The 24,922-nt window shown below is 36.7% G+C and overlaps 1 protein-coding gene across 2 annotated transcripts; it reads left to right on the forward strand.

The window, feature by feature from the left end:
- The first annotated feature begins 494 nt into the window (after positions 1-494).
- On the forward strand, positions 495-24,745 carry LOC142634393 (uncharacterized). 2 transcript variants are annotated; one of them, XM_075808684.1, is made up of 10 exons: positions 495-832; positions 1,215-1,299; positions 9,249-9,323; positions 10,039-10,075; positions 21,880-21,963; positions 22,103-22,163; positions 22,270-22,376; positions 23,008-23,073; positions 24,280-24,426; positions 24,503-24,745. In XM_075808684.1, exons 1-9 carry the CDS (start codon positions 748-750, stop codon positions 24,373-24,375), a joined length of 696 nt encoding a protein of 231 aa, XP_075664799.1. In that variant the 5' UTR covers positions 495-747; the 3' UTR covers positions 24,376-24,426; positions 24,503-24,745. The 2 variants fall into 2 exon arrangements, with proteins under 2 accessions (XP_075664799.1, XP_075664798.1); XM_075808683.1 differs by having other exon boundaries at positions 24,514-24,745.
- The last annotated feature ends 177 nt before the right edge of the window (positions 24,746-24,922 follow it).

Here is a 24,922-nt window from a genome sequence, read left to right on the forward strand (position 1 = left end):
AAGAACGATAAGGGCGAGGTCATAGCTGGTATGTCTGCTATTGGGCCGAAGTTGGATACAAGTGAAGAAGCTGAACTTCTTGCATGTCGATGATCCACTGAATTCGCTGTGGATGCTGGTTTTACTTGACTAGTGATATAGGGAGATAATTCCAATGTTATGAAGGCAATTTCTTCATATGTGGCTAACTATTCTTTTTTTGGCAATGTGGTGGATAATATTTGCCATTTGATGTTCGGTTTACAGTGGGCTACAACTAGTAAGATTAGGAGAGGAGTTAATAAGGTAGCACATGCTTTAGCTCAACATGTTAGAAACTTATATTATGATTTGTATTGGTTGGAGGACTCCCTCCCATTAGTTTTGGAAGCGTGTATCAGGATTTGATTTTCTTAGGATTGAATGAATGACGATCCTTTTTCAAAAAAAAAAAAAAAAAACTTTTGACTGAGGAATAAATTGACTGTAATTATTAGCCTCAAATCTAAGGAACCACCCAACCACGTCATCCATGATCTACCCCTCTCTCTCTCTCTCTCTCTCTCTCTCTCTCAAACAGACTCTCATCAATTTCCCAACTCTCTAGAAAGGAAAAGATTAGAAAGAAAACCCAATAACCAAACCCTTTTTTTTTCTCTCTCTCTGTAAAAGGATTTGGGCATAATATCGAGCGACGAAGCTTTAATTCTTCGATCGCTCCCTCTCTCTCTCTCTCTCTCTCTCTCTCTCTCACTGGAATTCCTGAAGATGCGTCGCTCTGCATCGAGGAAAACGGGTCAACCAAATTCAACTCCCTCCCTCAATTCTTCCCCCGCCGATCTCTTCCGCTCTGGTATGTTTCTCTTTTTTCTTTTGGGTTTACTTTTCTTCTATTTTTTGAAAACTCCTTTTTCAGTTTATGAGCTATTGCCTATTGTGATGGGAATTTATTTGTTGTATAATTGTATGTGTGTTGGTGATCAATATTAATTTTCTCTGGGAAAAAAAAAAATTTCCAATTGATGAACTATTGTGATTGGAATTGGAAAATTAAGCTCTTATGGTTTTGCTCTGTTGTTGATTGACACGCACTATGCATATGTATTGTGGAAATTAAAAAAAAGAAAAAGAAAAAAGAAAAGCTTCTTCTAGCATCGTCATTTATTGGTTTTTCAATAATATTAATTACTTAGCTCACGATGCTTATTATAATGGCATGAATCTCAATTATTCAGCGTCGAGTAAAGCCACTACGAAAGAGCTGGAACGAATCGACGCCTTATACTATTCGTATGCAAATGGGTCTTCTGCTATGATTGAGTAAGTCTACTATGTCAAAATGCTTATGCTAATCTTTACGTTTTCTATTTGACTATTGTGCCTTAAATTGTGTGTGTGAAATATAAGTTAGCTTTGAAGTCAATTGTGTACTTCTTTGGTTGAGGATTGTAATCCTATTCTACATTAAATCATATATAACTACGTTGGGAAGGTAGGGCAGTCGTGGGCAACTCCGGTGTATGGGTTCTCTGGCTGAGGCTACCTCAGTTGCCACCAAGGGACACAATGACCACTATTGCCTTCGGTGAGGATGTGTTGTCTCAGCATAGTACAGACAAGCAGGGCAAGGCGATACAGGATTGGGGTGGCCAAACATCGTGAGATTGGTGTGACATGTCTGATATGGGTGAGGATCTAATGTTTTGACTTTGGAATCTTGGTCTGAGGTGGAGTTTATGGGAATAGGAGTGGAAATTATGTATGGAGGGGATGGCGATGACTCATTGTATGTGGAGCTTATGGCCATGTCAAACATGTTGGATGAAAAGGTGAGTTTAGGGGGAAAGGAACTGGGCAGTGCTCCAATGGGGAAGTCAAACACCTTGGAGTAGGTAAGGAGGAAACCAAAAAGGATTTGGGAAATTTTTGGGTACTTCTTAAGAGAGTTTTGAAAGAATGTTACAGAATTATGGTGATTGATTCGAAAAGGAAATAGAGGACATGTCAAGACAGTGAACATAAGAACATGATGAAGGCAGGAACGACGGTTAGCAGGCCGTTGAATAGTTTATTTAGCAATTAGCACCATTAATTATGAATCCAGACCTACAAAACATAACTACAGTGAGAGGGAGTTGATCTTGCTTCCATAAACCTCAAGATCACAGCCAGAAATTTGAGAGGATTGAACAATAGGTGCAGAGTTTGGGGCCATGTTTCCTGGTTGTATTTAGGCTCTTTTGGGGGCGTCAAGATAATTTTCTGTTATGGGATGAGAGGATAGTGGAGAAAGTGGACGAGGCGCTGGGGCGGTTTTCTATTTTGTACAAATTCAAAAATGTGAATGATCAATTTTTTTTTTTTTTTTGGGTTTTCACAGGTGTATATGGTCCAAATTTAGACTTGGAGAGACGATTTCTGTTGGAGGAGCAGTATGTTCAAGTCAGTTGGTAGGATAGACCCACCTATCCAAAAAAAAATTGGTACGATAGACCTTGGTGTGTGGGTAGTGATTTTGATGTGGTCGGTGGTTCCTTTTCCTACAGATTGAATGGGAGATGAGAATATTTCTCAAGCAATGCATGGATTTTTTGATTTCATCTCAACACATGGTCGAACAACCCTAGAATGATTGCTTTTTATTTTTGGCAAGTGGTGGGGGATCACTTCCCATCTATGACTTAGAGAGGAGGTTGTATAGGCTACTTAGAATTCATTGCTTCTTATTTTCAGCAAGCTTAGTTACTGATTTGCATTGTATGTGCAAAAGGAGTGGGGAGACTGTTGATCATCTACTGCTCCATTATCCTATAGCTAGAGAATTGTGAGAGGTGGTTTTTGGCTTGTTTGGAGTTCAATGGGTTATGCTGAAAAGTGTCCTAAATATGTTGATATGTTGATTTGCTGACAAGGTGGATTTGGTCGACATCAGAACATAGAAGTTTGGAAGACTGTCCCTCATTGCTTAATCTGGAATCTCTTGTAGTAACGGAATGCTCGAAGTTTATTATAGACTTGAAATTAGTGTACTTTTAATCTTTGTAAGTGGATACTAGCATTATGCTTTTTTTAATTTTTTATTTTTTCATTCCTTTTATATTTGATTGGTCATTGTATTTTGAGGCTTTGGTTTTGATGTACCCATATTATACTCCCCGAGTACTTGGTTATGCATTTTTCATCTTAATAAAATTTGTTATTTATAAAATTAAAAAAAAAAAAAAACTATTCAGTCAGCATTATTATTTTATATTTCAATGCATGATGTGCTCATGTATGCAATTATTTTAGTATGTAATGCAAGCTCTCCTTTTTGATCCCTCTTCAGATCAATTAGTTTTCTTTCAATCTTTGTATGAGTGGATGCACAGTAGGCTTTGTTTTTTTCTCCCCACCCCGTTTAGATTTGATTAATCCTTGTACTTTGAGGCTCTGGTTTTTATGTACCCATAGTATACTCCCTATTCTCTAGAAAGGATCAATTTAAACCCTCTAACGGTTTTTGATAGACCAACATACTTTCCTGGGACCCCGTAAATTCTTCTACTACGAAAAAAGTTTGTGCAGTGCACTTGGTTATGCATTTTTCTTCACAATAAAATTTGTTATTTATCACCCAAAAAAAAAAAAAAAAGCCTATTCAGTTAGTAGCATATTTTATACATAAAACCTAGTGGGGTTGGCCGAGTGGTTGGGCACTCGGTCTCAAAGTGGTTGTCTTGGGTTTGACTAGGAGCTCCCCAATTCAAGTTCGGACACTAGCACTTTGAAAAAACTTCTTGGACCAGCGATTTACCCCACTATAGGCCCATCTGTCGTGAACAATGATTAGTCTTTGGTTGAAAGTTTTGAGGAAACACTGTGGGAAACCAAAAAAAAAAAAAATTTATACATCAATGCATGATACTCTCATGTGGCAGCGGAGCTAGAGGGGGCCATTGCCCCCCTAGCTTTTTAAATTTTCCCCTAGAGTAGGTAAAAATATTTATAACTTAGATAAAAATTTGCCTCCGGCCCCCCCCCCCCCCCCCCCTGAAATTTTCTAATTTTGCCTCTCAAAATGTAAAATTTATATCATAAGAGGCAGCAGCTCAAATTTTTAAGCAGTCCAGCAAACCAAAAGAACTAAATTGTTCACAAAAAAAAAAAAAAATGCTAAAGTCCACAACATTTTCTCAGCATTTTCCCAACAAATCATAAGTGGTAAGGTGTTAATGGTTCTAATTTAAACCTATCATCTAATGGTCCATTCACTCTGGCCATCCAAATACTAACAAAACCTAAATTCCCCTTTAATATATCCCAAATCACCATAGTTCAAAAAAAAAAAACCCAAAACAAAATCTGTGCACCTGCTACTTTGCACTGTCAGTCAACTGACTGCGGTGAGTCTGTGGTCTTCCAGGCTCTGGCAACCATCATAACTGGTACAGATCTCTCACTCTCTCTATCTCTTGCTCTGTCACACTTGCCCTGTTTAGCGTTTACTGCTACAGACTATCACTAAACTAGTTACGACTCTCTCTTTTTCTTTTGTGATAGTATGTGTTGTACAATTGTATTGCACTAACCTTAACTTTTTGTGTGGCTGTTAATTTCTATCTATTTTTTTATTATTTTTATTTGGATGGAGTATGTTTGGCTGTCAAATTTTAGTTTATTACTTTGTAATATACATACTATTACCGTGTGAGTGAATAATTGTTGGATGCTAACATTGATATTGAATTAAAGGTACAGACATTTCTAGGAATTAGTGTAGTTTAAAATGAATGTTATATTATATACTCTCAAAAACAAATAATGTTATATAATATATAGCAGCTACATTTCATGTTCATACAATTTTTTTTATTAACTAAGCTATATAGCCGTAACTATTTTATAAAATTTAATGATTAGATTTTAAAGTGTAAGTAATTTATAGACAAACCATCCATATTTGATGATTGTTTTTTGAGAAAGAAATGTCATAATCTAGAAGTTATTGGTTCAACTTTATAGGTTAAATCCCCTAGAAACACTTGAAGATGATATCCTAGACAAATAGATATTGCTTCTTTAGAATGTGTTCTAGATTGCAAAGATCAATATTGGAATTTGCTTAATCCATGGTATGAAATCCATCAAACGTCTCTCAAAATGAAGTTTTGTAATAAGATGAGTTTTTGAGTGATTCTTTAATTGTATATTAAGAAAAAATGATTGTTAAACAAATTAGTTTGGAATCAATTAAAAATGACTTTAGTATGCACTACTTTGTTGACTTAAATTAATTTATGAAATAATTTATTTTTTTTAGTTATGATAGTTTGGCCCTCCCTTAGAAAAAATTCCTGGCTCCGCCACTGCACTCATGTATGCCATTCTTTTAGTATGTAATGTAAGCTCTCTTTTTTGATCCCTCTTTAAATCAATTTCTTTGTTACATCTAACTTGTATTGTAATGTAGGAGCATAACCAAAATTTATTTCAATATTTCATTTTAGATTTTCAGTGGATAATTTCAGATTGTAACGTGGTTATTTGTTTAGTTTGGATTGGTATTTGAGTTTGGTTAGGATTAGTTGTTATCATCATCATTTGTTTAGGATTATCGGATTAGTATTTGAGATTTTTTAGGATTCTCAGATTAGTATTTGAAATCGTTTAGGATTTGTTTAGGAGAGTTTATCCTTATCATAGTGATTCCTAGAAGTTGCATATAAAGCTCTAGATGATTTCTTTTGTATTTATAGACTATGATTATTATTATTCAGATTATTTGCAAAAGTTGCATTGTGTTTGTTTGGTGGTGAATCCAAACACCTTAGTTGGGAAGCCTAAGGTCTATGGTAGGAGTAATCTAGGTGGGAAGCCTAGGTTGTCCTACATCAACTTGGTATTAGAGCTCAATTCGATCTATCAAAATTTCAGCAACCCAAAATTTGTCATTCTTTCACACACTGTCAATCCAGCATCACTATGAACCCAGCCTTTCAAGCCAAATAGGAAAAACATCTAGCCACTTTGATCAACTCCACAGCCCAACCACCGGTACAACCCACTATGGGCAACACTCCAAGTATGCCTCACGAGATCTTTGCAATTACCACCAATCAAGTTGTTTCTGCTCGAAAATAGAGAGCATAAATTCCACCCCAAAAAAAAAAAAAAAAAAAAAATCAAATCCACAACTTCAACCCACCAGATTGGGAACAAGAGAGTTGAAAGGCAACACCAAGCCCCCGATCCCACCAACAGAATGACACCATCGCACAACTTGCCGCCAAAATCATCACCAACAACTGTTGTTGACATCGCCATGCCACTTCACGAAACGCTGAGATCTAACTGACCAGCTCCGATCTCCACCTTCGAGTGCTGCTGACAGTCATCATCGGCGAGCCCATGCCGCCTCTTCACTGTCAACTCTAGTGAAGCCATCATGACTGCTCCTTGAAATTCCTTCTCTTTAGGTTACTCTGAACCTTTTAGTTTCTTTAGTTTCGGTCTTTATTGTTGTAAGTGTTTATTTTTTTTTAACTTTTTTGTGTTTAGAAGTTTAACGTGTAGTCATTTCAATTATTCTTTTAAAGAAAAAAAAAGTCACGTAAAGTCCAAAAGTAGGCAGAAGTCCCAAGAATTTTCCAATTCTGTGTTTTGTGCCCCTAAGTTTGAGCTAAAATATGACTTCCTTTGATAGAAAACTTGAGAAGTAGCTTAAGGAGGCTGTGAATAGACTCCTTAACCCTCCTTCCTCCATTGATGACCTCTTCACTCTTCTTGATGAAGTTGGAAATTTGTTAGCATATGTGGAGCAAACACCATCCAAATCAATGCGAGATGCACTTTTACCCTCAGTGAGGGCACTGATTAATAATAAGCGTTTGAGACATGCTAAAATGGATGTGAAGGTTTTAGTTATATCTTGCATTATTGAGATTACAAAGATAACAGCACCAGATGCCCCATATAAGGATGAGCAAATGAAGGAAATATTTCAGTTGATTGTGGCAGCATTTGAAAATATGTCTCATGAGTCTACTCGCTCTTATAAGAAAGTGGTTTCAATTCGTGACCATTGCAAAGGTCAAGTTATGCTTGGTGATGCTAGATCTTGAGTGTGATGCATTGGTTGTTGAGATGTTTTAAAGTTTCTTGAAGATAATTAGGTCCAACCATCCGCTTGCTGTACTCTCAGCCATGGAAACAATTATGAATTTGGTTATAGATGAAAGTGAAGACATTTCCTTGGATCTTCTCAATTCACCTTTTGCTAGTGTAAGAAAGGAAAGTCAGAATGTTTCACCTACTTTGTGGAAATTTGGGGAGCAAATAATTATTAGGATTAATGCCCAGTTAGAAAAGATAATGGCACCCACTCAAAAAATACTCAGCAAGCTTGAGGACGCACATGATGTGAAAGTTGAAGTTGTTGAATGTGCTTCTGATCAACCCTCTATAGTGCTTGAAGATCTACATCTCAGTGAAGTCGAAGAAGATAAAATTGTGCCTATCCAACACATTGATTTTGTTTTTCCAGAGGAGTTCTATGGTGTTGTGAAATTGAAGGTTATTCTACTCTCAGTGCTTCCTAGGGTGACTTCTGATCTGAAGAAAGTATTAAGCACCAAAGTCTTAATTCTTCATCATTACTAAACTCGAGGTCGAGTTTTCTTAAACCAAGGGAGTATAATGCAGGAGCATAACCAAAAGTTATTTCAATATTTCATTTTAGATTTTCAGTGGATAATTTTAGATTGTAACGTAGTTATTTGTTTAGTTTGGATTAGTATTTGAGTTTGGTTAGGATTAGTTGTTATCATTATTATTTGTTTAGGACTATCGGATTAGTATTTGAGATTGTTTAGGATTATCAGATTAGTATTTGAAATCGTTTAGGATTAGTTTAGGAGAGTTTATACTTATCATTGTGATTCCTGGAAGCTGTATATAAAGCTCCAGATGATTTCTTTTGTATTTACAGACTATGATTATTATTATTCAGATTATTTGCAAAAGTTGCATTGTGTTTGTTTGGGGGTGAATCCAAACACCTTAGGTGGGAAGCCTAAGGTCTACGATAGGACTAATCTAGGTGGGAAGCCCAGGTTGTCCTACATCATATTGCCTCTGCTTATATATCAATTATGGATATAGAAATCTTCTTTGGATGGCTAAGTGTATGAGGTTGTGTGATATACAAGGCATGATAGCTCAATTTTGACATCTATAATGAAAAATTTTATAACTCTGGGTACACGTGTTCTCTTTACTTATCCTGAAAAATGGTGAGGTGTCAATACTTTTATACTATAAATTCTTGGGAGTGATTTGGACCATAAAAGAGTGTAGGAAAGTATTGTGTGGAAATAATGAACTGAATCCTAATCACTTAAGCTAGTTATTGCTTTATTTGAGGCTTTTAAATGGTCTTTAATGATTGAATTTCCATGGAAGAATATTTTGTTTGCAAAGGTACCATGGAAAAAATAGTAGCAGCTTTGGGCAAGGTTTTTACAATTGACAACTTGAGAAAACAAGGGGAAAAATGGTTGTGGACAGATGTGGAATGTGTATGGATTGCTGTGAGATGAAAGATCATCTCTTGTTATATTGTGCTGTGCTGTGTTGTGGCAGGAGAATTGTGGTCGTTAGCCTGTTCCTTATTTAGGATGCATTAGGTAATGTTTCATACTGTGATGAAAGTATTTGCTAGCTGGAGAAGGAGTTTTAGTTGTCATGAGAATGATGTTATTTGGGGTTTAATTCCTTTTACTATCATGTGACATCTTGCTGGGAGAGGAATACCATACTTCCTTTGTTGTGTAGTTCATGTGTTCATTATTTGACTAGCCACACACTATGGGAAGTACACATAATTAGTCTTTCTTGGATTCATTGCTCTTCGCATTTTTGGTAATATTCTTGAGAGGATGGAGTATATTCATCCTATTTACTTAATCTTTTGTCTTCTAATATATTTACATTTTTACTAAATTTTTTCCTCTTCTTTTAGATCCTTTAGATCCAACCAGATTCTTATGACAAGAAATGGTAAATATGTTTTTCCAAAGAGAAAGAAGTGATGCTCCTTGATATTCTTTTTATTATGATTAACACTGATTTGGTAATAAATTTGATTCATATCCTTTCTAGTTTAATGATAAGTTGATAACTAACTTTTGTATCAAACTCCACCTTGTTTATTTGCTTTATGTAAAAAGCTATCTTTCATGTATGAAAATGCAAGTACAGCTTCAGTATACTAATTGTTTTTTCAACAGCCCAGAGGGAATTGAAGCTCTTTGTTCAGACATGGAAGTAGATCATACTGATGTGAGGATCTTGATGCTTGCTTGGTAAGTTATATCTCCGTTTGTTTCAACGTAAATTTTTTTTTCTAGAAATGTGTTTTGAATTTTCCTGCTCTTGGTGCAATCAAAATTGTCATCAAAGGAAAAACTTTTATGGCCAACAGAAAATTATAACCAAAGAAGTGGGAAACAGTTATGCTTTTTTTGCAAGTGTGAGCCATTTCTTGGACCAAGCCTATGCCTCCTCTCCTCCCACTGGCCCTGCTACCAATACCTCCTCCACCCCCTTCTCAGCTTTCCCCCTCTCCTCCCATTTGACCGCCTGGCCACCACAACCTTTTACCTAACCCTTCTTCATTCCACCACCACCTTCTCCCATATCAGTGCTTCCACCATCACCTTTCTCCCCAACTCCCCTGGTGCTGCTGCAACACCACCCTTCCAACTCCTGTGCCCCCTCTCCACTAGCCGCCCCCCCCCCCCCTCTTTTCCAGTTGACACCTCTCTCCACCTCAACTATTACTATCTACTGATATTTTTTGGGGGTTTCTGTTAGTTTTAACATAGAGACTTTCAGCGCAACTAAACACTCAATTTTCAGGATTTGAACTAAACAATCCATTTTCCCTAAAATTATTTTTTCATTAAAACACATTTTCTAAGAAATTTTTTTACGTTAAACAAGCGGAGCCTAGAATCATTGGACATCTTACTTTTTAGGTTTCACCCTTTTGTTAAAACTGATGACTACACGTACCAGGAAAATGAAAGCCGAAAAGCAAGGATATTTTAGCCTGGTAAGGAAATTTTATTCACAGCATTTCGTTCTGTTTCTGTTGTCTTTTTTTTTTTTTTTTTTAAATTTTTTTTTAGTGACTGTTTTAGCCAGTTCTTTTATCCTTTTATCACCCACTTGTGCTACCATATGATTTTTATATATTAAATTTCACAATCCATTGTAAAGTCTACTAGTATTTAACACCAGATTTTAAAGGTTGATTTTGTGATGAAGGATTCTTATTTTTTTGTTAAGAATTGTGTTCTTTGCATTATCATGTTTCATTTATTATCTTGTTTGCTTGAAGATACGATATATGCATGCTAGCATTTAGGCAACATTTGCAGATATTTGCTTGTCATTGTCGTCACCACAACTGTACAACAACAAAAAATTGTGGTCGGTGAGCCAATGGTGTATTTCAAGCATATATGTTAATAAAAAATTACTGACACTAACACTGACGCCCCCGTACAGGTAGGCATTCCACTGAAACCCTTATAGGTTTAAGACCCATTGGGCATATGTGTAACTTACCAATCAAAAAGGAATAAAAAATAGAAGGTAGGCATGCTTAGCAAAATCCAATGCTGGATTTGCAAGCTATTATGCTATTTAGAATAATGATTAAGTGATTAAATTCCTCATTTTTGATCAACCTAAGCTATTTTGATAAGTGGTAGTTATTACGGTATTAGAGCTAGTTGTTTTAAGTTTTTTTTCTTGATAAGTAAGAAAAATTTAATTAAAAAAAAGACTATTTCATGCGAAAAGATCACAAAGCAACCAAGAAGTACAAAGAAGAGGGAAACAACTAAAAAACCTATGTATAAGGAAGAAGCAAATCTATAACATCGGAAGGGAATCACCAAATGTGAGTCCCAAGCCTAAGACCAATCAAAAAAAGAGAAAATAAGGGCCTTACACATTTTTTGGTGAGTGAGTTCAAACTCACATTTTTTTACATTTTAAACAACTTTACACACATTTTCACGCACTTTTTCACCCACACAAATTTCAAAAAATTACAAAAATTTCATTTCAAACTACTCTACCAAACACCCCCTAAATGAGGCAAGAAGCTGATTCCCCGAACTCTCCTCATCCTCAAATGTGCAATTATAATGCTCCCTCCAAATGCTCCATATCAATCACAACGGTGCCAAATTCCAAATGCCAAACAAGTGCTCCCCAACCAGTTCCTCCACCCAAATAGTAGATCTATCACCCTCCTTGGTAAAACTTAAGAAACTCCAAATGATCTAAAGAAAAAACACCATAATTGATCCACTCTCCGCACAACATCAGCCCATACAACACCAATCCACATTGTAAAACCTCTTATCCTCAAACTATCACTAGTGAGTATCTTTCCCCACACTGTAGTCTAAACAAAGAAGGAAACTCTTCTAGATACCTTAACCCCCCAAATGTCTTACAAAGGGAAGATGACACGAGTAAACTCTTAGCATATTATAATAAGAATGGATATCGAAGTCTCCATTCTTTTTCCACTTCCACCTCACATGGTCCCCACTCCTAGTTGGAGGAGTTATAACCTTATCTCCGCTGTACATTCCATTTAAAATTTTGAAATTACACTTGTTTAGCCGCACTTATTAAGGGCGTGTCTAGGCCAATACATAAGATGAAGTGTTAGAATAATGGTTAAGTGATTAATTTCAACATTTTTACCTACTCAAATATTTTGGGATAAGTGATAGTTTATGTTGAAGACGAGAATAAAATAATATTGAGAAGCGGAAGCAAGAAAGGAGAAGAACACCAGAGATTATGTGGTTCAGCCAACGGCCTACATCCACATAATAAAGCCCTAGTGGCTATATCTTTATTGTATAGTCACAATTACAGTGAACCCTAACAGGGTATATATAGAGACTAGAAGTTAGGGTTAGCCTAATATGGGCTTACAACATAATTGGGCCTCTTGGGCCATTACATCAACATAAACCCAATACTTTAAACTCCCCCTCAAGCTGAAGCATATAGTCATGTAGATCTAGCTTGTAACACACAACTGCCAACTTGCTTGAAGAGGCTGAAAACAAAGTGAACTGGCCAAAATTGAAGCTGAATTGACCAAAAAACGAGATGAACCGGCTGAAGTTCTGCAATATCAAACAAAACCAAACAGAAGTTTTATAGGGGTTAGGTTATCCTTATCATGGATAAGGAACAGCTAAAACCTGTACCCAAACAACAAAAATCCACCAAACAGGCAAGGGATTTCCTTGTCTACTCTGACCAACAACCAACACCGGTGGCTCCTAAACAAGCTGAAAACAACCAAATAATAGAATGGCCACCAAGAAGTGCCGAGAACAACAACCAACAACAACTACAATTTCCAACAACCACCATAACCACACCAATAACAACCAACAAATTTATCTGAAGGTTGCACAAGCAAACAACCACCGACAACCATCGGTTCTAATACCATGTTAAAGATGAGAATAAAATAATAAGAAGCAGAAGCAAGAAAGAGAGAAGAACACAAGGGATTACGTGGTTCGGCCAATGGCCTACATTGACAGAATAAAGCCGTAGTGGCTACATCTTTATTGTATGCTCAAAGCCATCAATTACAGTAAACCCTAACATGGTATATATAGAGACTACAAGCTAGGGTTAGCCCAATTTGGGCTTACAACATAACTGGGCCTCCTGGGCCATTACATCAACACAATCCCAATACTTTAACAGTTTATAACATTTGTTAACATAATGGTGCAAACACAAAATACAGGCCTCCAATTACGAAGATCTATGGACTCAAAAAGATGGCTCAATTGATGGTTTATGCACTCATGGAAGATTGATTTGTGATTACTATACATATTTGCCTATTCAAGAGTAATTTTATGGACTAAAGTACACTTTTTGGCCCTTAAAGCTTGGGGCTGTGTTTATTTTGGCTCTTTTCTTTTCAAATTTTTATTTTTACCCGTTGTGTCTGATTTCATTTTCATATTGGTCCTATTGTCCATCTCCATTAGTGATTTGACCACTAAATGCCCTTCATATTTAACCATTTCAAGAAATACCGGGCCCATTTGGTACATGATTCTAAACACATGTTTTTAGTTTTTAAATAACATTATACGTATTTCCATACATTTTTTCATCCACACGTATTTCCAAAAAAACGAAAAACTGTTGTTTAAACACACGTACCAAATGAGCCCATCATCTCTAAAAATGCTATGGAATGTAGGAATTTCATTGTTGTAGTTATAAAAATAAATTGTTAAATTACCGATTGTCCCAAAAGTTTAAGTTATTGAGATATAATAAATTTAATAATTTAACCACACAATTCTAACACTCCTCACGTTTGGGCCCAAATTCCTCTTAATAGGTGAGGCCTAACATGTGGGAATTTAAATGGAAGGTAAAGTGGAGAAGACAAGGATGGAACTTAGAACATGTTGCTTATATACCATGTTAAATTACCGATTGTCTCAAAAGTTTAAACTATTGGGATATAGTAAATTTAATCATTTAACCACACAATTTTAGCACATTATATACGGTCAGATTACATACGAAAATGGATGTTAAGGCCAATATGAAAACAAAATCATATATAGAAGGCCAAAATGAAATTTTGAAATGTAAATGGAAAAATGAAAACCCCAAACTTTAAGGGCCAAAAATATACGTTAGTCTTTTTTATGGGTTCCACATGTGGATTCTAATTGACGTTAAAGTTGTGTAGTTTTCAATGTCTACATATAGTTTTATTATTTGGGTTTTTATTTTATATTATCGTCAATTTTTTGTAGTTAGGAAAATCTATAATTTCTACAACTTTTGCGAATTAAGGGTATTTTGGTACTTTAGTTGACTCTACAATTTTCTAAGACGTCCTAACTATCTTAGGTTTTATTTTCTTTCCAAGTTAGTCTTTTATTAAGTTTTTAATTTACTACTAGATAAATTAGGAGTCCTAATACTACTAGTGTGTGTGCATATATGTGTATATATATATATATATATACTTTCTTGATGTATTCAAAGGAGATAAAGGAGATGGAGTTGTTTAATAAAAATATTGAGTGTTTTGAGTATTAAGGCATGTTGACCTTATTCATTTTTCCTCCCTTTCCCTTTTCACTCTTCTTCCTTTTCTCCTCTCTGTTATACTTCCCTCTCTTGTGGTACTGTTCAATGATACTGTTTATGCCCGAAACACCACGATTTCCTCTCTTTTCCTCCCTCCATACAACCCCAAATCACATCCTTTAATATTCTATCAAATAGCCATAAAATAACTCATCAAACCATCTTTCAATTCCTAACACAACCCCATAATTTTTTTCAACAATTCTACTGTAGATAAAGGTCCAATCTATTAATGTTTAGTATATATTTTGTTTGTCATTATTTATTTTCTTTTCCTATTTAGGATCTGTTTGAGATCCGTTTATTTTGCTGAAATTGAAAACTTTTTGCTGAAAGTACTGTAGATAAAGGTAAAACTTAGATAAAATAGTACAGTTGGACCCATGAATAGTACCAAAAAATGCAGTGGGGTTTATGAATAGTTGCAAAAATAAGCTGAATAGTAAGTAAGCTGGCTTTTTAATTTTTGCCAAACAAACACTTGGGGTCTGTTTGGGATTTGCTTATTTTGCTGAAATTAAAAAAATTTTGTTGAAAGTATTGTAAGTAAAAGTAAAAATTAGCTGAAATAGTACAGTGAAACCCATAAATAGTAGCAAAAATAAGCTGAATAGTAAAACGAACTGGCTTTTTAATTTTTTCCAAACACACTTAGTATAGGAAATTAATTCTTTTTCTTACTAGGTTAGTAGAATTATTTTCTATTCCTACTAGGATAGTATCCAGGTGGAAGTTTTAAATTCCTTCAACACAATCCCTAAGTCTGGGAGAACATGTATGGGCAATTTCAAAATTATTGAAGGAGTTTGAAATATGAACTTGGATGACCAAATCCGTCCTTTGAATGTGTGGCTATCCAGATTCTAGAAATGTAGGGGTGTCCAAACCAACCCGGACCTGACCAAAATTGACCGGACCAACTCGACCCAATCAGATATGGGTCAGCTGAGAATAAGTTTCAGTCGGCAACAGATGTAAACATTTAAATCCGACAATTTTTTGGTTCTGATGTCGGTTGCTATAATGGCTAACCGTTATAACCGAACCGACCGATTATTGTGAGATAAATAACCTCTTTTTACCTGTGTAATGTGTCTCTACTTGATTGGCTTTTAAAATTCTTGCCTCTGCATGGCTGACACATATTAAGCCTTATCTCTCTTGTTCCCTTTTTCTATGCAAACTTATCTGTCCTATCCCTATCAAATATTACCTCTGAGACTCTGACTCTTGGGTGTTCTCTTTGAAATCAAAAGCTAAAAACCAAATTCATCTCGCATGTGAGTGTGAGTTCCTTTGGGTATGGTGAGGTGGCTATGGTGTGATTTGATGTTGTGTTGTACGGTGTTTGGGGTTTTTCATTTTTGTGTGTGGTTGTAGATTTAAAGCCAACTGCCAGTCCGACTGAACCTGTCCATAAACCTGAAGGCGTCGGCGACCCAAGGATTGTCAGTCAACTGCAGGTGACATACTCCAATGCCCGATGAGATCGGGTCGAGTCACGGGTTGACCCTCAACCCAAGTCCGACTGACCCGTTTACAGTCCTACAAAAATTTGTATTTTTGGAGTAATTCATAGGAACTGGAATGTCCAAATAAATCCTTTAAATTTGTGATTATCTAGAGTGTTGGACCACTTGCCACAACTGCCAGTAAGAGTGTGCATACAACCCAACCAATCCCAATCCAATAAGAAGGCAATGGATTGTTCTTTTTGGGGTTGGTGGGTTGGTCCATATATACACAACCTCACCTGATAATTTTCTCACCTACAACCAACATTCTCACCAAAACCTTTTCAATTGAAAAAAAAAAAAAAAAAAAAAATTTTCTTATGGCTTTTGTTGATTGCTTAGGAAGTTACTCTCGAAATATACATATTGAAATAAAAATGTGGGCCTTTGGTAGTTTTGAGACCCTTATTGGAGATAAATGCCCAATGGACCTGACAAAGTAAGCCCATATTGACCAACCCAAATCAATCTATACTGGTCAGTTGTGGGTTGGATTGGATCAGTTAATTTAGGAACTGTGGAGTGTGGATTGATTTGTTTTGGTAGTTTATCAACCCAATGAGGTTGGTTTGGGTTGAAAAATCATTCTAAACTAACCCAAACCGACCTGTACACACCCCCCTCTCTAGCAGTGTCTACAATGTCATCATTGCCATTGCCATTGGCACAGCTACCAGCCCACTACTGTGGTCACCACCATCATGACCACAACCACCGCTGTGGCACCCAACACTATCATCACCACCATTATGACGTTGTTGTTTCCTTCACCTAGTTGTTGGATTTTGCAATTCTGCTAGGTCCTATCTTGCTTCTGGCAGCAGCCCTATTTCTTGAAGCAAAGAAATTACAGGCACCCATAGGTCATCTGCTAGTTTGGTGGGGAAAAAAAAGATTTTCCCCTAAAAAGCTTTAAACCGTCAAAAGAAATTACACATTAGAAGTTTCCATGTTACGAGTAATCAAATCTTAAGTTCTTTAGCCTGTCTTGTTAATTCTGATCCTCATAAGGAATTGTATTTCACTATTCCTCTTACTCCTCTTCCTTACATTCTTCATGTTTGTTGTACTTTTAAAGTCTAGATACCATATTGCATAATTAGAACAACAACCAAGCCTTAGTCCCAACATTTTGGGTTCGGTTACTAGCATGGCATACTTGATATTTTTGTTTTAATGTTATTTTAGGTCTTTCTCTATTTTTTTTTTTTCCTATTCCCTTGACTTGAATCAACTCACTATTCCTCCCTAGTGTTTTAATTGCTCTTCTCTGCACATGAGAAATCTTCTCAAGCAACTCATCTTTACATTAATGAGGGTAAACTTTATCTTTCAGCAATTTTTTTTCATTTCAAATTTGAATCCTTTTTTAAAATTTTTTTTTTAATAGGTAATCAAAGATTTATTTCATAAAAAGGACATCATGTTCACGATGGTGAACACTTTGTACTTAAAAGGAATGCAAGTGCCTCAAGAAGAGACACGAAATGAACAAAAGGAAGAAATTTAGAAATGGAAATACGATGTGTAAAACCCCAAATTCTATCCCACTTCAATCCCAACTAGTATAGGCTTCAAAAGATCTACTAATCTCACGATATCTTTAAAAGTACGATTATTACTCTCCCGCCAAATTAACCACTTCAAACAAGCTGGAACCATATTCCAAATATTAGAGGAATGCTTCCCCGGCCAATTCCACCAGTCAAAAAGAAGGGAAGCTACTATCTTCTGCATCACCCACTGGATCCCAAATATATATAAAAAATTAAATTAAATTAAAAAAAAAAAAAAAACTTCACTCCACAAGACATAAGCAAACTTACAATGTAGTAGAAGATGGTCTAGCCAAAAAGAAGGGAGGCTATTGTCTTCAGCACCACCCACTGGATCCCAACCAGTGGTAAACGTCTAAGAACCAGATTATCAGTGGTAAGAATTCTACTCCTAGCTGCTGTCCATAAAAAGAAAGCACCCTTTTAGGTACCTTTATACTCCAAATACCCTTCCGGGGGAAAGAGATAGAAGGAGAGCCATCTGGAACAACTAACAAATTATAATAAGAGCGAATATCAAAGACACCAAAATGATTCAACTTCCAAGTCAAATATCATCTTCGTCGCCCCTTGGCATATTGGAGTAAAGATGCTTAAACACAGAACATGCTCTTTCTACCTCCCTTTCGTGAAAAGCTCGACGGAAATGTAAATTCCAGCTTCTATTACCCCATCTAAATTAGAAACAACAAAATCAAAAATCCAAGCTTCTTTGGAAACAGCACAAGCAAAAAAATCTTGATCGAGATCCTTTAGAGGGATAGGCTCACTCCAAGGGTCGTACCAAAAATGAATACAATGGCCTTCACCCACAGCATACTCCATTTGTCTAAATAAACTCTCAGCTCTTGCTCTGATATTCTTCCACGTTACATGGCCATGAGTCCCAAGAACTTCCCTAGAACACCAGCCCCCACTATCCACTCCATATTTGTTTGCAATAACCTGACGCCATAATCTGTGAACTTCTTTCCCAAAGCGCCATAGCCACTTACCAAGCAAGCTTGATTAAACAACCCCAGCCTCCTTATCCCCAAACCACCTTTCTCCATCGGTAAACAAACTTTATCCCTCATGACTAAAGAATATTTAAATACTTCATTAATAGTCTTCCAAAGGAAATTCCTTTGTATCTTTTCCAATATGGCTGCTAAAGCTTGAGGAATAGTGAACAATGATAAAAAATAAGTAGGAAGGCTCGAAAGAGTACTCTTTAACAAAGTAAGTCTGCCACCCTTAGACAAATATAAATATTTCCACCTAGAAAGTCTCTCCACTTTTTCGAGAATTGAATTCTATATCGAGGGATCCTTGTAATGTACCCCAAGAGGCATACCCAAGTAATTCATAGGTAGACTTCCCACCTTACAACATAACACACGAGCTAGTGCATGTAAATTACCTACCTCACCTATTGGCACAATCTCACTCTTACCAATGATAGCTTCAAAGAAAATCAACACCATTCTTACATATAATGATTGTTCCCTTGAAGCATCACAAAATAAGGTAGTGTTATCAGCAAATGATGATGGGAGATTTTCAATCCCCCTTGCACATGGGAGCCCGCTTGGAATCTGCTCAAGAAACCGCCCACTTCCATCTTCTTCAGCAACTTGCTAAGAACCTCCATCACCAAGAGGAATAAGAGTGGAGATAAAGGATCCCCTTGACGGAGACTTCGGGAATTGCTAAAAAAACCTGCTGGAGAACCATTAACAAGAACTGAGAACCTAACTTTTGAAATGCAAGCCTTCATCCATCTTCACCACCTCTCCCCCAAACCCATCCTCTCCATAAGGTAGACCAAAGCATTCTAATTGACATGATCATAAGCCTTCTCAATATCTAGCTTGACAATCGCACCAGGAATTTCACTCATAATTTTACTATTCAAACACTCATTTGCAATAAGGACTGAGTCAAGGATCTGTCTCCCTCAACAAAAGAATTTTGAGAGTAAAAACGAGCTTATTCAAAACACCTTGTAGCCTATGTGCTAAAACCTTTGCCAGGTTTATACAAGCTGCCCACAGTACTAATAGGGCGAAAGTCTTTTATATAGACAACATTGATCTTTTTAGGGATCAAATAATGAAATTTGGCATTAAGAGATTTCTCAAAGATGCCATGTCTATGAAAATTTGCAAAGAAAGCCATAACATCCCTTTCCACTACACCAGCATTTTTGGAAGAAAGCCGTAGTAAACCCATCAGGCCCAGGCACCTTATCTCCCTCAGCCTCCTTTAGTGCCTCAAGAATCTCCTTTACTATCCAATTTTGTCTCCTAGAGACAAACTACATCTAAATTCCACTCTGGAAGCAAATTCTTCACAATTACCCTCTTCTGGTGATTGTTCAATCCCCGCACATTCCAAGATAAAAGTTTCAAATTCATGGACAATGATCCGTTCCAATGGATTTTAAACATCCTCGAGTATTTCTTCTTGATTAACCATCATAATTAATTGTGGAAATCAAATATCTTAATTCTCTCATACCTTTTTGGCTAGAATTGCTCACCTGACATTTGTTTGCAACATCAACCTGTTCTTCCCAGGTTCTCTCAAGCTTTTGAAAAAAAGAAATACACAGATTCTCACAAAGATGAAATAAGGAAAGCCCACATACTTGCCAAATCTTTTGATCATCATTCTCACCCACTTTGAAGGCTCCATATCGTCCCCCCGAATTAACCTCAACAAAATCACCCTCCTCCATAGCTAGAACTAGAACTCCATTGGGATCCCACTAAGCCAAAGGTTTGCAAACCAAAGACTTTTGCTCCTCGTCACCCTTAATTGTCAACAAAGACTCATCCCACTCTAACATTAAAACCTTGTCATCGGAAACCATTCTAGAAAGAGGAGAAAATCGATTTAGGCTCACCAAGTTGTTGCAGAAGTGAATCGGCAAATTCATCAGCTGAAAACGAGGTCGGAAGCTCACCACCGATGGAGCGAGTAGGTACCCGATGTGTCCTTTGGGGTATGAACCCACTTTCGAAACAAGACCCACCTTGGGACTGGAGCTCAGAAGCTATGCTGATATCTTCGATTTAGAACCATGGTTGCGTGACCCTTCACCCACGTCGATGTGTCCATTGGGATACTAACCCATGTTGGAGACAAGACCCACCTTGGCGCCGGAGCTCAGAGGCTGTACTAGTTTCTTTGATTCTGACCCAAGGTTGCCTGATACTTCACCCACCTCCCAGGAGCTTTGACACACTTTTGGAACAACATCCCCAACACGTGAGGTGCCCAAGGCTGTATTAGAAATAATGGGCTGGGCTTGGTGGGCAGCAGGAGGCCCAAACTCATGGTTTGTTTCCAAGGAGATAGACCCATCACTAATGGGCTGGGTTTTATCAGCCCAACAAACAGACCTTCTACCTGCTCCTTCTAAATCCACTGTTATTTTTAAAAGCAAAATTGGCTTGGGTCCAACTCCATTTAGTTTCATGTACAGGCCAACCAACTCTTAACTGAGTAGAAATATTTGACTTTTTATTAAAATCAAATCCCCCTAATCTCTTCTTCTGTTTAAAATTACTAGTAAGATTAGGAAACTGCTTCCCTGAGAGTAAATCACTCCCTGATTTCATGCAGTCATTCAATTTTTTCCAAACTTGTGATCTTTGATTGCCGGTGGATTTTTCAAATCCACCACCACCACCTCTTTCCCCGGCATAGACTCAGTTTTTCCCAAAAAAAATTCACACAATTTCTTTTCAAAAGAGCTCAACTGTCTTTATTATCACCTTCTGGAACACGCACACAGCCTCGTTTTGCTCCATTGTGATACTAAAAACTCTCCGCAAAATTACCACCCTTATTCGATCTACTAGCAATCTCCAAAATCTTGTAATTCTTGCGGAACTGTTAGAAAAGATGTTTGCTTACTGAAGTCCCACCTGCATAATTCTGCCAAGCATGCAATGATCCAATCCAACCCCGACCTTCCCACTCGGATAGATTCATGGAACTTACCCCAGCTCATAAATGAAATAAGAATCCATTTGACCCCCATCAAAAGCCAAGGAAAAGGCCTTCGAATCAATACGAAAAGAAGCTGAATTTCCATTTGTCAACCCTGGGTTAGGAAGAGGTCTATGTTGTGGAAAAGAGGGTGGGAGGATATTTTTTGTTGGTGGCTGTGTAACAGGGGGTTTTAGGTTCTTATTGGCCAAAGGTTTAGTGGGGTTGACCGGCGAAGGGTGTGGTACATACTGTCCAAATTGATATGGCCAGTAATAAGATTGTGGAAAAAGAATAGTACATGGAGAGAAAAAAGGTTGCTGTTATGGAGGAGGGAAAAAATGTGAAGGAGCAAAAGGTGGGCAGGCTGGTGGGTATGAAGGTGGTGGCTGTGAAAATTGACAAGGGTAGGATAATATAGGTGGTGGGGGCACTCACGTTTGAATCCTATCTTTTCTTTTATTTTCACTTATCCATCTTAACATTATACTGTTTTATGAACATGTTTCTTAATGGCCCAACACTCATATTATTTAATTACTAATAGTTATATTTCTCTCTCTCTCTCTCTCTCTCTCTATGCTTAGTTCATACATATGTTCTGATACATTACTTTTTTGTAGGAAGAGTGGCGAAGAGGCCTTAAAGCACTCAGGGCTGACACTGTAAACAAATTAAAGAAGGCACTCCCGGAGCTAGAGAAAGAGGTAAAATAATTGAATTGGCCACCTTTCTAAACACTTGTTGGCAATTAAATATGTTTGTAACTTGCATATGGTTCTTACTGGAAATCGAATGAAGAGTGTGTGCTGCTAATATCTCTAATTTCAAATATATCTTGAGAAGGTCAAGAGGCCAACGAACTTTGTGGATTTCTATTCCTATGCATTCCGGTATTGTTTGACAGGTATAATTGGTTTGCATTCTTGAATTTTAATGCTTGTTCATTTTTTCCGCTGATTTTAAGTTCATATTTGTTCTACTTTGCAACTCTCTCTTATTTATTCTGTCAGAGGAGAAACAAAAAAGCATAGATATAGAGAGCATATGCGAATTGTTGGATCTCGTTTTAGGTTCCCAATTCCGGGAGCAGGTTGACTTTTTTGTTGAGTATTTAAAGGTAAGTGGATTACTCTATCTTCTTTTTTTCTTAACTTTCTTTTTTTAAAACATTTTTCAAGTATGCCGTTTTTAACTACAGTTGATAGAGCTGCACATTCATATATACCTGTGAGGGAAGGTTTCACATCAACTTGAGCTGATGTATGGTTTACAAGACCACTTAAGTTTGTCATCTTACTGATAACACTGCTTGGCATTGTTGTACTAATGAACTCTTGCCATATTCTGTGAGAAAATAGAATGGATTTGATCACTTCCTATTTTTCTTTTATGTGGGGACTGTAGGGCCTGTTTGGATTGAGGGGAGAGGGAGAGGGAATGGAGGGGAGTAGAGTAGAGTTGGATGAAAATATGCTAATTTTGGGCCTACTCTACTTTACTCTACTCCCCCTCAATCCAAACAGACTAGTAGAGATCTCGTAGCTAGTATGATGTGGTTCACAAACTGATTGGACTGATAGGGTTAGACTAGAAAGCAAACTACCTATTTATTATGATGCTTATCTTTTGTAATTCTTGATCCCTCATGACCTCTTCCACCCCCCCCCCCCCAAAATAAAATCCAAATAAAAAAAAAGTAAAATAATAATCAAATAAATAATTCCTTATATGCTTGTTTCCAAATTCAGACTCAGAATGATTACAAGGTCATAAACAATGATCAGTGGATGGGCTTCTACCGGTTTTGCAATGAGGTACTCTTATAGTTTGGTTGCTGGTTTGTGTTTCTCTGTTTATTTCTTTTCTATATACTTCTAGCATGTCAAACATGATATCTGTGTCATCGTAAAAGTATTCATCTATCTTGTTTATACTGCATTTGCATGTGCACTCACACGCACACTTTACTACTGAGTTACTAAAAGGGGAAAAAAATAGCCATGCTTGTTTTCTAATCCCTAGTTTGAAGTTCTACTTTATAATTACCTCTCAGTTTCATGGTGAAAGTAAAATATGAATCTTATGCACTAGTCAATTGAATTATTTGCGCTGAAGTTGCTGCCAGCAAATTCCCTCTTTAAATGGATTTGAAATAAATAATTCACAGCCTCATACTATTATGGCAAACCTTTTTTTTTTTTTTTTTTGATAAGAAAGATTATGACAAACATATTATATGTATTCAAGATCCACTAGATGCATATGCTTTTTTTTTTTCTTCACTTTTTCTTAGCAGTAGTGCAGCTGACAGGTTCAAGTGCCTTAAGCGGTCAAAAGTACTTGCAAAGCTTATATAAGCCTTAGTTGTAGTCAGTTTAAATGTATTAGAGATTTCTTCTCTTCATTTGGCTACTTCTGGTTTTAATTTTAATTGTGTTTTAGATGTGCTCAAAGCTCATTCAGATTGAGCCTATTTAGGATAATTGTATTTAGAGTAATTCTAGAGACACACAAAATGGCACGACTTGTGCCACAACTCGCCCACGTGGTGAGTTGTGAGTGATAGAGTGTCCCCACATGGATCCACCATCACACCTCTACCACTCCCAACTCGCCACGTGGGCGAGTTGTGGCACAAGGCGAGTTGTGGCACAAGTTGTGCCATTTTTTATGCCTTTAGCATTACTCTTGTATTTAAGTCTTGCCATTCATGTGCCTGTGTGGCCTAAGGTTTAATAGAGATGTTGCTTTTGGCTGTGGCTAACCATAAGTTCTCACAAAATTTGTGCAATTTCTTAAGTGAAGTGATCAATTTGTGTTATTAGAAATCATGAATATTTTGGTAAGACAAGAAAAGGAGAACAATAAATTAAATGAGTTGAAAAAGTATCTATTTTGTAGGTCTCCCTTGTCATGTCTTAAGCTACTAATTTCCTTGCTCAGATTTGTGTATTCACTGACGCCTTGTTTTTGAATTTATATTATAAATTCTGAGGTAGCATTGACACAATTCAATGCAGATAAGTTTTCCGGACTTTAGTAATTATGATCCTGAACTTGCTTGGCCCTTGATCCTGGACAATTTCGTTGAATGGATGCTAGCAAAGCAGAGCTAGTCGATATCATTTGGTCAGCTTGATTTTATGCTGGAAACCACAGTCATGAAAGTAGGTGAACTTGAAATATGTCTACCTAATTGCTTATTCATTACGACTTGAAAGTATTTCACTCTTTTTGATTAAGTTCGTTATTAGTTCTCTGTTTGCAGGACCATTCAGACTGCACACCTGAAATGCACCCCCGCCCCCCTCCCCCCCTTTTTTTTTTCCTATCTTTTAACATGTTATTTCTCCATTTTCTTTTAAACATGAAAGTCATGCTCAAGGTCCTCATCCTCAAAAGCTACCTGTTTGTGTTATGGATAATGCTTGAGAATGTAATGTTCATTTTCGTGCAATCATTAATAATATTATACTATTGATACTATCCAATTATTTGATGCAAGTTATTTCTGCTTATCTTTAAAACCTGTATTATTACTCTTTTATTCTGAAGAGATCAAAATCTGAATGTATTTCATATTATATACAAAAAAAAAGAAAAAAACAGAAAAAAAGAAAAAAGAAGAGGCATTTTATGGACAGCATTTTATAAGCACTTTCT

Source organism: Castanea sativa, chromosome 5 (assembly GCF_040712315.1).
Source record: "Castanea sativa cultivar Marrone di Chiusa Pesio chromosome 5, ASM4071231v1".
Taxonomy (NCBI): Eukaryota; Viridiplantae; Streptophyta; class Magnoliopsida; order Fagales; family Fagaceae; genus Castanea; species Castanea sativa.

What these genes read in the sequence shown, in the direction of transcription:
- LOC142634393 (XM_075808684.1), top strand. Translation starts at nt 748, where the DNA reads ATGCGTCGCTCTGCATCGAGGAAAACGGGTCAACCAAATTCAACTCCC. An exon ending in AGGATCTTGATGCTTGCTTG is followed by an intron (nt 9,324 to 10,038) that starts GTAAGTTATATC and finishes TACACGTACCAG; the next exon opens with GAAAATGAAAGCCGAAAAGC. An exon ending in TTTTTGTTGAGTATTTAAAG is followed by an intron (nt 22,377 to 23,007) that starts GTAAGTGGATTA and finishes TTCCAAATTCAG; the next exon opens with ACTCAGAATGATTACAAGGT.